This window comes from Neomonachus schauinslandi, chromosome 8, assembly GCF_002201575.2.
Source record: "Neomonachus schauinslandi chromosome 8, ASM220157v2, whole genome shotgun sequence".
Lineage (NCBI taxonomy): Eukaryota > Metazoa > Chordata > Mammalia > Carnivora > Phocidae > Neomonachus > Neomonachus schauinslandi.
In genome coordinates, this window is record NC_058410.1 from 83819627 (window position 1) to 83834970 (window position 15344).

At 35.7% G+C, this 15344-nt stretch overlaps 1 protein-coding gene across 1 annotated transcript in view; it reads right to left on the reverse strand.

The window, feature by feature from the left end:
- The window catches only part of RIMS1 (regulating synaptic membrane exocytosis 1), a 490811-nt gene that overhangs the window by 53628 nt on the left and 421839 nt on the right, over positions 1–15344 (reverse strand). Inside the window, exon 23 of the mRNA XM_021693604.1 lies at positions 13006–13241. Within this exon, the coding sequence (XP_021549279.1) occupies positions 13006–13241 (236 nt within the window). The remainder of the gene's footprint in view (positions 1–13005; positions 13242–15344) is intronic.

Here is a 15344-nt window from a genome sequence, read left to right on the forward strand (position 1 = left end):
CTTCCTTCCTTCCTTCCTTCCTTCCTTCCTTCCTTCCTTCCTTCCTTTCTTCTTTCTCTTTTCCTTTTTAAAAAACAACTAGATTATTGGGTGAATTTCCTGAAATAGAAGCTGTAAATGGGAATTGGCATTTTTAGTAGCAGGTTGAACCATACAGAATCAATTAAACATCCCTTGAATTTATTTTCTTGTGGATTTCTGATCAATAGGCTTTCCTTTCAAGAACCTTCCCTCATTAGAGGCATTACATCTGTTTTCAGTTTCCATAATTCAGGTAGACAGATCAAAGATTCTTTCTTACATTTTCAAATTCAGAGTGATAAAAATATTAAATTAAGATATTAATTGATTTGTTTATATTTCCTAATTAATATACTTCTACTTCATTACATAACGGCAAAGTGTTACAATGCAACTATATGTTTATTTACAAATATGTTTATTTATATATTACAGATAATTTATAACTCTTTTCATTTGAAACATTCCTAACCATAATATGATTATTTACTCCTTGATTGTCATAAGTTTTATAGTTTCAACTTAAAAGCTAAAGAAATGTGCTATTTCAACATACAAAAACATCCTAGGGTACTGAGTTTGAATCTGGAATACTGATTTATTTCTCCTGTAGTCCTAGAATATAAAGTCTGTTAAGCATCATTAAAACTAGGACAATCATTGTGTGTACCACATTCTTTAGTTATAAGAAAAGAATTCTTACAATGTAAATGATTATTTTAATAAGTCACAGTGTACTGGCCTGATATCAGAAGTTTTATTTTCCACATAAGAATTCCCACTAGCTGACTTGCAAAATGTTTATGGTAAATCCATATGACAGGTATCCTTTGTCTTTATCCCTGAGAAAAGATAGATTTCCAAAAAAAAAAATAGACATTTTCACATTTCTTAAGTATTTTCACAAGGTTGGCAGACTTTTATTAAATGAAGTGATATATGTAAGAGGGCACTGAAAACTGTAATATCTTTATCAATCATTATCAATACAAATTTTATCTTTCAGTAATTTTCTAATAAAATGTTACTTTGTTACTATAATGGTAAAGAAGTTACTATCACAACAATTCATTTACTGTCTCAAAACCTTAAAATGATAAGTATCTCCTTGTTGTTTATAGAAAGGTTAAAACCTAAAAGCAAAAGGGTGGAATTATCCAGTAAAATGTATCCAGATCAATGTCCAGGGGCTTTAGAAGGGAAAGAAAGGGAAAAGGAGGCAGGAAAATAATAGAAAAATCACTTCAACTTGTTAAAATTTTTAAAATTAAGATGTATTGAATTCCTAAAAAATAGTAAAAGCCAACATAGAAGAAAAATTGCCTTTAAAATTTACCCACTAAGAACAGCATGCCATAATGTTAAATGAAATACCACGATATGATCAATTAATTACCATCTGAGCATGATATTCTGACTGAGCATACATCATACCCATCCAGTAGACTTCTATCAAGAATCTTCTTCATTAAAGGCACTGTCATGTAAGACACTGCCCCCCTCCCCCGCAGAAAAAAAACAACAACCCTGTTGCTTAGTTACTACCTTTGAGTAACTTTGAAATTCATCTTGTGACAAGACCTTTACACATATTTATGGGGGCCGAGAAGTATTTAAACACCACATGAGAACCAAAAAATGTCTTAGAGGAGTTCAGAGAATCACTTTTAGCCCTGATAAGAAGTTGGAATTTGGACAGAGCTTGAATGAAGAGAAAAATTTTGACAAGCAAGGTGACAGATTAAGAACTTTCCAAGTGGAGGGTTTAGCACCTGTTAAGGTGCAAAGAAAGAAGCTTTAAATTGTGTTTTATAAACCCAAGGAAGTCAAGTCTGGCCAGAGCACTGAAAGAAATGAAGTTACATATGTGAGAGATGGGAAGTAAATAAGAATCATTTACTCATGTCAAATAACAAGTAGACCTTTTTTTTTTACCAATATTTTCCATTACACACATCTTATTGGTTTCATATGCACAATACCTGTGACCTTATAAGTTAAGTTAAATTTTATCCAAATCAAATTCATGTCTATGAACTTTCTGTGACGTTAACAAGAACAATTTGGGGGACCTGGGGGGTAGAATTCAGATTAGGATGTGAGGAGGACTAAGTGGCTTTGTAAGGAAAGAGACAGAACACAGAAATCTCTTTCAAAAAGTTTCATTTATTCAAGAAAATCTTTGTGTGCCTAGTATAGGCATTGTGCTAAATTCTGGGGACGTAATCATCACTGAAATAACAGACACAACCCCTGAGCTCCCAACTGGGAAAATTAGAATTGGGGAAGTGGTTTCACTACTTTATGTAAGCAGCTAAATCGAGGATCAATTTTTAGAGCAAGGTTGAAGAGCTGAAGATTCTTATCATTGTGGGGGGTGGATAAGCCTTCATTTTAAAAAATCATTTTGTCTAGTGAGAGATGACGCCAATAGGCACATAGTATACATATCAACACTGCAGGAATAAGGCAGGGGGACTGAAAGTCCCTGTAGTAATTAACTTCTAACTCTGAGAAGCAGAGAATGTGTTTAGGTAACTATAGGAATGATCACTGTTCTCTAATGACTTCCTCTGTATTCTGCATTATAGGCACTAAGTTCTTGGCCTAGAGCAAAGGTCATGAAACCTCTTTAAAAGATCAGATAGTGAATATTTTGGACATTGTGGTCCATAGGGCCTCTGCCTTTGTAGCATGAAAGGAGCCACGAACCACACAGAAATGAATAAGCATGGCTGTATTTCAATAAAACTACTTATGGACACCAAAACTGAATTACATATAAATTTTATGGGTCACAAAATATTATTCTTATTGCGACTTTTTCCAACCATTTGAAAAAAACTGAAAAATCATTCTTAGCTCATGGGCCATAAGAAACAAACTTTGAGTCAGAGTTTGCTGACCCCTGACCTAGTATAGAAAAGACTGGGTAATAGGGCACAGGGAGGGCCAGCCTAAGAGAGACCCTGGATCACTCTCTCTTGCAGATTATGCCTAACACAGGATAAACATATGCATAAATGCCCTTTAAGTGTGTGCACAATGTGGTCTATGTGACCAAGTACAATTTCCTGAGGGCAGGGCTGACAGATTTCTCAAAGGGAGACTTGACAGGAGGAACTTTGAGAACCACTGATAGAGAAGAACTACAGTTAGACCTTAAGAACTTGTATTCCATTAACCACTTTACACATAATGAGCAGAGAAAAACATTGGCTGGGTTAACATGCCTCTCAGCACCATTCATGAATGATGTCACCAACATCTGTTCTCTTCCTACTGCCCTTTTATTTGGTTTCTCAGAATTACTAAGATTACTAAGAATTACTAAGTCGGTATTACTATTGAGCCCTTTCTATATGCCAGGTACTTTGCTAAAGTGTCAACATAAGTTTTCATTTAATTCTCACAACAGTCTTCTGAGGTAGGTACCATTTATTATTCCATTTTATAATTGAAGAAACTGAGGCTCAAAAAGGCCTTTAAATTTTCGTTTTCTTTTGGAGTCTTCAAGATCCTCTGTCCTTACATTCTGCACCCTCCTTCCTAAGTACATTCATTGACCCCAGTTTCCATTTATATACTGATAATCCTCAATTGCCTTAAAAACCTAACCAACGACTGCCCCAACATCAGCATGGCCAGAAGTGACAAATAATATCCTTGCCCAGCAGTCGCTCTCTCAGCAAATGGCAAGAGGCACTCTTATCCCTGACATTCCTCTCCTCCCTACTGGCCAACAGACTCTGGGATACAAAAGACTGTAATCACTTTCCCACTCATCCAGCTTTTTCCAAATCTAGCCTGGTACAAGCCTTCCGCAATGGTGTCCTAAGAGGTCTTCCTAAGTACATTTTTTTAAAAGTAAAAATGGTAGTATTACAGAACAAAATGAAATATTATGAATCTATAAATATTCTTTAAAAGCTATATAATAAAAGCATCTCTCTGTGTGTCCATGGATTTGAATGGAGTTATAGTGAAGTGGTTAAGAACATAAACTCTACTTCAACTTCTAAAAGTTGCATGGCCTCAGGCAAGTCATGGAATCTGTAAAATGGGAATAATAATAGCATCTTATGATGGTTTTTGAGGACTGGAGAAATGAATACATGCAAAGCAATTAAACACCGGGTGGCATTGTGGTAATTAATAAATATTAACTGTCACTGCTGATGATTTTATCAATATTAATAACACAAATGCATAAAAAGATTAGCTAATAATATACTACTATTTTCACAGTGAACTTGCTATTAGTGGTGGCATTGCAGGAATTTTATTTATTTTCTTTTTGTTTTTCTGTGCTTAAAAATCTGAAAAATATTACTAAAATAAATGAGCAAAAAAATCTCTATATAAAATCACCCTGTGTTAAATGAGGATGCACTGAAAATGGTCATCTGCAGTAAAAATAATCAGACCCATTTCTCATTACATTTGAGCTACCCAAAATATTTTATAACACCCATTCTGAAATTGATCTCATGTTTAAAAATTATCTTAGTATAATTAACAATAATTATCACCATATATAATTATTTGAGTGCTTAGGATTGTACTTTGAAGGCCCTTAATAAATGTTAGTTTCCTTTCCTCCTTCACATCCTAAACACAAATTAATTATAAAAATTAATTCCACTCAAATAAATATTTTTTTCTGACAAATCAACCTAAAAGTGTATATACATATTAGCCAAATTCAGAATTTATAGTTGAGAGTGAGGAAAAGAACAAAAATAGAGCAGCTGGTATGTGCTTGAAACTACTAATCCTTATTAGGGCATCTCTTCAGAAGAGGAGTTACTATAGCTGAATTGAATCCCTATTCACAGTAGTGAATTCCTAGGCGAGACAGCAACAGTAAATAAAAGAACCCATGCTTACATTCATCTGATGGTTTTGCAGACTTGAGAATCATTTCTGGCACCATGATTTTGCATTCAGGAAACAAAGAACATGAAACATTATGTCCCTCAGAATGTTTTTCTTGTGCCATTAAATGAATCAAATAAATGAGGCACAGACAAGGGATGTGGATTTCAGCAAGGTTTTGATAAATATAGCTTTCCATGTCTGAAACTTTTGGGGGGACACCTATCCTTTCTCACTTTCTCAAAAATTCTCAAGCGAGAACTTTCTTGCTTTCATTGTTAATCCTTTGCAGAGCCAAGGAAACATTTCTTAAAATGTTTAAAGAGAACACCTTAGCCCTCCTTCCCTGCAGCTACAACTTACTTTTATAAAGGAAAAGACTTAGAATCTTCACAAAGCTGCACTAAACTTAAAATGCAGGGGTGCCTGGGTGGCTCAGTGGGTTAAGCATCTGCCTTCGGCTCAGGTCATGATCTCAGGGTCCTGGGATCAAGCCCCTTGTTAAGCTCTCCACTCGGAGGGGAGTCTGCTTCTCCCTCTCCCTCTGCAGCTCCCCCTGCTCATACTCTCTCTCTCAAATAAATACAGTCTTTAGAAAAAGTAAAATAAAATGTAGAAAATATTTTGGTGAACTGGATTGGTTGGAAGGAGACAAAATAAGTCCTATGGCAAAATAAGACATTCATTTTCCCGAGGTAAATAAATTATGAAGTCCAAGCTGGTGATCACTTGACTCATTTTATGACTTGCTTTACCCGTGTGCTTCTGGGGAGAAAATTGGAAAAAGATTAGCAGCAGGGGATTTAATATCTTGGACATTTTCTTGGCATGATTATTGTCTAAGGACCACATGAATTTTAAAATAATGCCCTAAAGTCATAGGGAAATTAACTCATTCAAGCACTATCCCATTAGGTGTAAATGGGTTATAGTTACAGTTTTATTCATGTGTATTATTTTCTTGACAGTGGAACAAGGGTAATTTTGTTAAGTTTCCATCTATGATTTCTTCTTGAGAAATGTGTGATATGCATTGGAAATTTATTAACTCTTATTAAGCTATTTTGAAATCAAACGTATATAAATCTACCTAAAACTTCTTAGAATACTTACATTTCTGCCTCTATAATCTTGTGGGATACTGAACACCATATAGTTTTTAATTCTACTATAAACCTTCTGAAAGTTTTCATTTCCATGATTATAATGAAAGAATTAATTTCATTGAGATAAACTGCCAAAAAAGTGCCTTTTAACCCGTATTCTGAGTAAGAATAAGAAAAAGATCTGCTCATTTCCTTAGGAAGAGGTAATATCAATAGATAAGAGAGAGGGCAGAGCTTCAACTTTTTCCAATGAGACAAATCTTCATACTGAGAAGAGTCAAACTAAGTAGTAAATGGCAGCCCAAGACAGGTGAATTTCCAAAATGAGTACAATAATCTAGATCTAACCAAATTTTATCTCAGAATCTTAAAGATGGGCAGTATGATTTCAAAGAGTCCTATGATGATCTCAGAAATCATGGTGCGGACATTGGAGCTGCACACAGCAGGGGATGACAGTCTTGAAAGAAACAAAACTAACATGAACTAGATCCCTGCAAATCCTGCTAACTGCATTTTAAAGTTACCTTGCAGAGATTTTACACTATCCAAACTCAGCTGGAATTCCAGAGTTGCTCAGCAGTACTTTTATCCTATTCATTTCTTACTACATTCCTCACCCTGTATCCTCACTCTGTCCATTCGCTCTCGCCTCATTTGCACGGAGAAGATCAAAGGCCTCTGACTCAAATTCCTGCAGCCTTCATATTCCCATTGTGTACTCCTCTGGATCCCCACCATTTCCTCTTTTCTATCAAATTCAGGGAGAGAAGCATCTTTCCCTCTCTCCAAGAATAACTTTGGTGTCCTTGAATTATACCCTCTGTTCTCTGGGACTTTGTTAATTAAAATTCTTGGTATTTATATCTTCCAAACTCTCCATCCAGAGGTGCCTTTTCCACACCTCATCCTGGAAAAACGCTCAGATCTCCTTTATTCTGAGACAGACACACATACAGATGCAGACACAGACACACACACACATTTTAGACCCTCTACCTCCATGTCCCTGGGCTCTTACCCAGTCTCTGCTGTTCTAGTTCCTTCCACCCATGACAAGAACCCCATCCGATGGGGAGTAATTAAGTGGGTGTGGATGAGATGATGGTTACAGAGAGAAAGCTGAAATGAATGATGGAATGGAGAGTGGGATGGGCTCTGGACCAGGCTGAATCCCGTCCCCACCCGAGGCATGTTCTATCCTCACCCCCACCTCACTAGTCTATTCAAACTTAAGGTCAGGAAGAATGCTTTGGTTCCCAAGTCCAATGGTCTATTCTCATTCCCTAGCCTCTTCAATCCTTCTATAGGATTCACCAGCCTCTCTATAAAATTCTCTCCTCCCTTAGGACTCTGTTTCTCTTCATCTTTACTCCTCATTCTTTTTTCTGGATCCTGCTCCCCCTCCCCACTTCTCCATATTCTCCTTCTTCCCTTAGTAGTTTTTCCTGAATAAAGGCATTTCACGTTGTCTTCTCTTAATTTCATCTTCAGTCCATTCTTTTCTCTGAGTAAGCTCATTTCTTCCATTTCCATAGCTCCTTCTCTCCCTCCCTGCATCATCATCTGTCATTTCATCTATTAGCCCCACACTGACCTCCTTGCTCCCTCCCTGGTTTTGTACACCTGGCTTCCATTTAAACTTCCAGTAGCACAGCTTTGTTTCTTCTATTCTCTTGATTAAAATGTCTCCATCAAACAGTGAGCAAAGTCCCTTAAAGGGCTTCTGAAGACCTGGCCTCATCTTTTTTTCTAATTGTATTTCCCACTATAGCCCTTTCATATATCTTTGCTTTTGCCCAACAGTGTCTGTGGGCTGGGATCATTTATTGATATAAATACATGTATATATATTTGTGTTTTTCCCCCGTATTTTTCCTTCCCCCTTTCCACAAAATTATTAGCCTTTTAATAATTTCCACAAAATTATTTTATGTTTCTTTGCTTCAGGGATTTTTGCAGGAATATAGGCAGCCAGAAGGCAGTAGTGACTCTGTCTTTTGTAAATGCCTAACTCTAAAACAGATAACGCTCAATGTGCCAGCCAGATCGGGAAGAAGGGAAGGCTCTGCAGGGCTTATAGGCCAGGGTGGAACCTGTAGGAACCCAGGCCCTGCTCCATGAGCCTTGCTGTGGACAAAAAGAGAGGAAGAATATGCGAGGAGCTTAATGTAACCGGAAGGGATTTTTTGTACAGGTTGAGATTCTTTTACTCAGAAGGAGTGTGCATCATTTGCAAGTCACGGAAATTTTTGTTTATCCATGTCCATGTGAGATATGTTTCCTTACAAAATATATACCTATTACTTTGCTCATGGCAATAGCCCCCAAATTTTTGTGTTTGCAGCAAGTTGACAGTAGAGTCAGAGAGCTTGATCTGACAGGAATTCAGAGAAAAAGGTACTGGGGTAAAGGTTGGAGTAACAGCGGACAACTCAGAGAGTTAGAGGGTCTTGAGCAGGGTCTTGAAGGAAAGGATTAGACAGAGGAAAACGAAATTTGGGATAGGGGAAAATTTTTAGAAAGGTACAGAATACCGTTAAAGAAACAAATGATTTTTTTAGTACATTCTTAGTACATGATAATTGACTCTTAATTGTTTGAAAATTATGAAACAATCCTGCAACATTTTCCATAATTTAATCAATGTTTTAATCATTAACATATTAATCTAATAAAGCATCTTCAGCTGTTAATGATGTAATAAATAACAATTTTATTAAATAGTTAGGCCATGATTATTTACCAATTCTGCATGCGCTCTCATCCTGAGACACAGATCTTAGACCAATCTGATTTCCCACTTCTTTTGGTAACATACATAAATGGCATGGGTTTACTACATTTTGGTGCTTGCTTTATATTATCTCATCTCGTTCCTTGGTTCATGTTTATTTCAAGTGTGAATAACTTCCTTCCACTGGGGAGGACACTTTTAATTTTGAAATACCTACTGTGGCTGGTGTAGTACTGGAGATACAGTTATTCAATAATATAAGATGAAGTAATCTGAGCAATTTCTAGACGATAAAGCCAATGTTATTTTACATTTATAGATGTTTTCTCCATAAAAGCTAAAAGTTCTAAGCAGAAATCATAGTCTCAGATGCACAGTGCTTATTTGATCTAAGATCTGTCCTGAGGTGACCTGTCTCTTGCAGTGAGGAGGAATATCCATTAAAGAAATCTTGCATATGATTTTAGGATGCACTCATTTCCCAGGGGAGTAAGCACTCACCATTTTCAATATTTTATCAGTGTGCTGTTCCCTCTGTCCTGGGATGGGCTTCCCTGTATAATAGTCCCTATTTATTTTTTAATGCACAGGTCTCACCTCTTCAAGGAAGCCTCTCAAGATTGCACGAGAGAGTGAATCACCCTGTGCTTCCTCTGTACCACTGTGATAATTGGATAGTTGCCCTTTCTGAGCTGGAATATTTATATGTAACTCACCCTTTTCTACTTTGATATCTTCGAAGGCAGGGACAGTGTTTCATCCATCTCTTTAGTACTCCTAGTTCCTAGCCCAGTGCCTGGTACAGTGTCTGTCATGCATTACCAACAGGATAGTGCTTAAATGTTTGTTGAACCTTATTTCAAACTCTTCCTTTTTTACACAGTTGTTAAGTTCCTGGAAGCCTGGGTTTAAATTCTGGGCCAATCACTTACAATGGGAACTTGAGTAAATTACCTAATCACTGTATGCCTTAGTTTCTCCAATTTCAAAATGGGAATAAATGTAATGGTACTTCTTAAGTTTGTTATGACCAATAAAGAAGTGAAATTATATGTACACACCCATGCATGTATATAACTTAAAAGTGCATGGAAAAAACTCTAGAATGTAAATTTGTTGTTAGGTTTATTCAACTTAGACACATTCTTATGATACTAATAATTACCTTACATTTATAGGTAATTGCAAGGGTGTTATTTAGGGATAATCCTTCACAGATGTATAAACCCTTCTCAAAAATGCCTTTATTTATAAGTCAGGAGGGGATTACCACTGGGGAAATGTCATATAGTTAGTCTATGAGTGAGGGACCAAATCCTCACACTGCACAGGCTGGGCCTCTAAACCTAAGCTAAAATCTACCTTGAGTTCTAAAGCCTAGCCCTAAGGTTACTCAGAGCTTCATTCAATTCCAAAATATTGCTAGATCAGGAGCTTTTTCTTATAATTTTCCTTTCTTTCACTACTTCACGTCTCAATCTAATTCAGCTATGATTTACTGAATAGGTTTTTAGCTATGTATGTGATTGCTTAAAGACATTTACCAGTAGTAACACCTAGAGTTATTGGAAATGTCCTGTTTATGTCACTCTCCTACTAAAAAATACATATTTAAAGAAGTTATTCCTACTTTCATTATGAATAAATAGTGTGGTAAAGGTGATTTAGAAATATTAATATTATTTATAATTGAAATATCCTATAAGAATAATTATATGTAATTGAAGAGACTAGTAAATTATATATAAGAATAATTATATATATAATTAAAGAGCATAGTAAATACTCTTCATAGTAAATATACATATGTGAGAATATGTGTGTATATGTGTGTATAAAATTTACTATGCTCTTCAATTTGATGAAATAAATTTTACTTGATTTCAAAGACTCAAATATATTCCTTTGAGCACATAAAAGGCTATAAAAACGAAAACAGAAAAGCGATGTGTTTGTAATCGTTCTAAAAAGAGTTGATTAAACTTTACTTCTAAGTGCTTCACATTTTCTTGATTATCTGTCGTCTGCGTGGTAGAGGAGAGAGAAGCTGAAGCCCAGGCTGTATGGGTTAGAGGTTCACTAGAAGAGAAGCCCTTGCTCAATTAGTTTTTTTTTCCCACATTAAAATAATTAAACATTTACATGACACGTAACACATTCTATTCCACAGAATACACAGCTTGTTTTAATGTATGAGTAAGGCTGTTTTCCTCTCCATATCACTTGTAGAAGACAGAACAGGGAGAAAAACCAGGCCTTGCACTGAGACAAAGAGGCATGATGACTGAGGTTTGTCACCCTTTGTCATCTGCTTTAGAAAGATCGAGAAGAATGAGAATAGGTTATCAAATAATAGGTAAAATTATGATGTAGAAAAAAAGACATAAAACTTTATACCTGGGAAGTTCATAGGAGGACATCTAGTCCAACCCACCCAGTATATAAGCAAACTGAGTCCTACAGAGATGAAGTAAAAGTTGATTCACTGAGTCACTTTGGAATAGAACTGTTTTGTTAGCTTGGCTTTGTGATCCAATGTCTTTTTTGGTCCCTTACATTGCAACCTAATCTCCTCAAATAGGTTATTTCATGGATGTTATTAACAATGTATCTTTTCTGAAGGTAAATATTATTTGAAATTCAACAATGACCATAAATGGAATAAAATTTAAATTAATAAAGCAAAGAGGCTAAGTGTTTCAATGACAATCATTTGAACCTATTACCTGCAAAGCTGTGTAGCAAGTATAGTTCCTGTGTAAAATTATTGTTGTGTTTTATTCTAAGAAAATGTAATTCTACATAACTAGTGAATGATAGAGAGGGAACTAACTACAGGGGACAAATAAGAGAGACTATGAAGAGTTAGCCTAAGAAAATAAGCTGTCTGCCAAACCTCACACAGGAAGCACTGGTTCATCAAAGAACATTTCCATTTCATCTAAGTGATGAAAGATTTTCAAATCTGGCGGTGAAAGACTTATCCAAATCTCACCTTGTAAACTATCATTACATCAATACCAAAAACCAAGAAGCATCACCATCGAAAATAAGACAAATCAAACAACACAAATGAACAATGTCTCCTCCTCAGGAAGAAGTCTGACCCTAAGGAAGAGAAAAGATTCTCCTTCACAATGAACAGCTCATCTTAGTGGGATGGCATAGAGGCAGATCCATTACAGAGACACTAGCTAATCTAGGTTCCTTCTATGATTTTCAGAAAGACAAAAACTCTGTTGAAATAGCTGTGCACTCTAGTTCAGTTTTTCGATGGCTCAATTTCCTACCTTTATCTGTAAATATGTCCACTAGAATGCACATTTTAAAATACTCTCCAGAATGCCAAGGTAACTATAAAAAGAATATCATGAAATTTTTTTGGCATGAGTGAATTTTGTTATAAGACTTTTGCTGCTAAGGAACAAAAATATGGAGCCAATGGTTATAACAGGAGAAACAAGTGCTGACAATTTAAATCAATTCAATATTTCACTTACCTTTAGTTTTCCATAGTACTGAGCATAGTGATGAATTATCTAATATGTCTGATCAAATATTATGTAATTTTGGGCAATTTAAAAAATATTTTGTAATACAGAAATAACCATCCTCCTTTCTGTGTTTGCTTTTTTTCTATATACCTTGAGGACATAAAGCTTTTAAGATTTATAAGCAGTAGAAAATATCTGAAACTCAAATTTGTATTAAGACATTCTTTGCACAAATCCACTGACCCATTTTTCTAAAGTAAAAATAACTGCTGGCTTTTTAACTTGCACTGAAAATACAAAATTACAGTTCAATAATTATATTCATACAGTACCTTGAAGACTATATTTCAAGTTGCACAACTGACCTTCTTTTCTATAAAAATATAGAGCCTATATTATAAGTAATTATATTATGGAACATTTTGAAAAGGAGAATCCTGTTGCTTTTCTTGCATATAAATCAATTTGGTTCTTTAATACTTCTTTGCATTTCCTTGCATATTTATAAACATGGCTTTACTTTTTTTTTTAACTTATGGAAAATATCTGACCACTTTACAGATTGACAAATGATACCCGGTTAGACAGCTGTACAGAAAAAAAAAATAAACACACACATGTAACAGATTTTCAGAGACAGGAAAATAAACTTCCTTTTGCAAAGAAGAATCAGTACACTGTACAATCACTCACAAGCCATAGCACGAGGATCCACTTTTGTCTCTCCAGCAAGAACTCGAGGTGTCTAAGTGGGATTCACTTCACTCACCTGTTTGGCTTAGTTGGGATGTGCTTCTACTCCTTCTAGACACTATGGCAACCACTTTGGCACTCAGGCTGGATCTCCTTTTCTTTCCACCTGCTCCAACTGTACCCACAGCCGTGTCGGACTGACTGCCGTCATTATGCTCCAGTGTGTACATCTCCCCACTCACACTGGTGCTCTTCGTAATGGCTCTTCCTGAAGTCCCCATCCGTCTGCCTTGCATTTTAGGGGTAAATGAACTATATTTACAAAGTAAAAACATATACGCATCCATAAATTACAGGTCAGTATAACCGAAGCTCTAAATCTAATTTATCTTGAAATAATCCAGGCAAATTTTTAGGAGGGAAAAGCCAGTTGAGTAGTAGTCTTACAGCTAGGATTTACTAGATGTAGCCTAAAACAATAGTATTTCAACACAAGAATCTATAAACTTTTAGTAAAAAGAAATGCAACCAATGTTATCTACAGGGAGGTAAATGTTACTAATTTTATAGTTACTATGTTACTTTCAGAGAAAAACAAAAATATTTAAATCAATAAGACAAGTTCATATACATTCCTCAGGAAAAAAATATTAAAAATGGATACTCTGGATTTGCCATACAAGATTAAAAAATGAAAACCACATCTGTTCTAGTTCCAACTAACAGATAGATACCTCTTTTGCTATTTGAGGCTTTATGGGTCTAGGAAAGACTACTTATGAGGCAAAGAAAAATCATATTTCCTCCTTCTTCCTTGTCCCCTCATGTTGCATCTCTCCCAAATTTCAACTCATTTTCCTCTTTCAGTGTTTCAAACTCATATGCTCAGATTGAGATGTTCCTTTTTTTCTTCCCTATCAAAACTTGTCTATGTTCCCAGATTATACTGATTTATCTGAATAAATTACTGTACCTCTCTCCTAAATGAGAAAATTATTGTTGAGAATTTCAGGCGAGGGGAGGTTGGTGGGAAAAAAACCGTTTCTACAAGCCAAAGTAAATGTATGTCTGTGAGTCAGGGAGAGAGGTAGGGCAGGCAAGCTGGGAGCCACAGATGTTAGGATTCTTCATATCTTTTAAATTATACTGCATATGCAGTTATATTATCCATCTAGACTGGCCTTTTTTGGTCTAATAAAGACCTGGTTGGATATATCTGAAATGACCCTGTTTATTTTACATTTCCTTAAAATATCTGCAAAAATTGGCTTACATGACCCTCACCACCATCTTGATTTTCTATTTCTTGTTTTGAAATACAAAATACATTAATATAGTATCTTTTAACAGTGATGACATTTAATACTTAAGTTGAGATAAATCCTAATATGATTAGAAATGATAAAATAGAAATTCTTGGGATCACGTAAGTATTTGTGGTCACATATATAATGAGTGTTTCAGTAGAAAGGGAAATTGATATGGGATGAGTTCAGAAAGGTGGGAGAGTGAGATTGTGGAAGGATCAGAAGTTATGGACAAGAAACAACACTGTTTGATCCTTACGATCCTTCCATGAATTGAATTGAAAAATGAGACCCCTTTTTTTTTTTGTTTTGTTTTTTATATTTTTATTGTTATATTAATCACCATACATTACATCATTAGCTTTTGATGTAGTGTTCCATGATTCATTGTTTGCGTATAACACCCAGTGCTCCATTCAGTACGTGCCCTCTTTAATACCCATCACCAGGCTAACCCATCCCCCCACCCCCTCCCCTCTAGAACCCTCCGTTTGTTTCTCAGAGTCCACAGTCTCCCATGGTTCCTCTCCCCCTCTGATTTCCCCCCCTTGAGACCCCTTTTTGATAGGAATCACTTGGAATTTTTAATCCCTAGCTGTATTACTTGAATTGGTCCATAACAATATTAATATTTGTATTCTTTCAATTTATTCTAATCAGCATTCCATTAACTCAAAGTTTTTAAAGCCATTTGCAAACCTAATAATTTTGCTATGTGCTTTATGCAAACTCTTTTTTCAAAACTTTAATGAGGACAGTATTACACATAGCTGGTTCAAAACTGTTTCCTGTGGGGTTTATATTCCCAACTCTAGGGGACCTTCTTTCCTGGTTAATTTTACAATAAATTTCTTCTGTGTCCTCGCCAATTTATTTCAATGCATGACCTAAATCTGTCACCTCTCCTTAAGTCCACTCTTAACTACCTGCATTTCTATGATTTTACTTGCAGACTTCTGCTGGAGGATACGAAGCAATGTCACAGTTTGGTCAGTTTTGCTGATGATCCGTCTTCAATCAAATGCCTGTGACAGAGAAGTCAGTATTTTCCCACCTCTCATCACTCTTTTTAGCACACTCCTCACCGGGGTTATTGAAAACTTCTGAT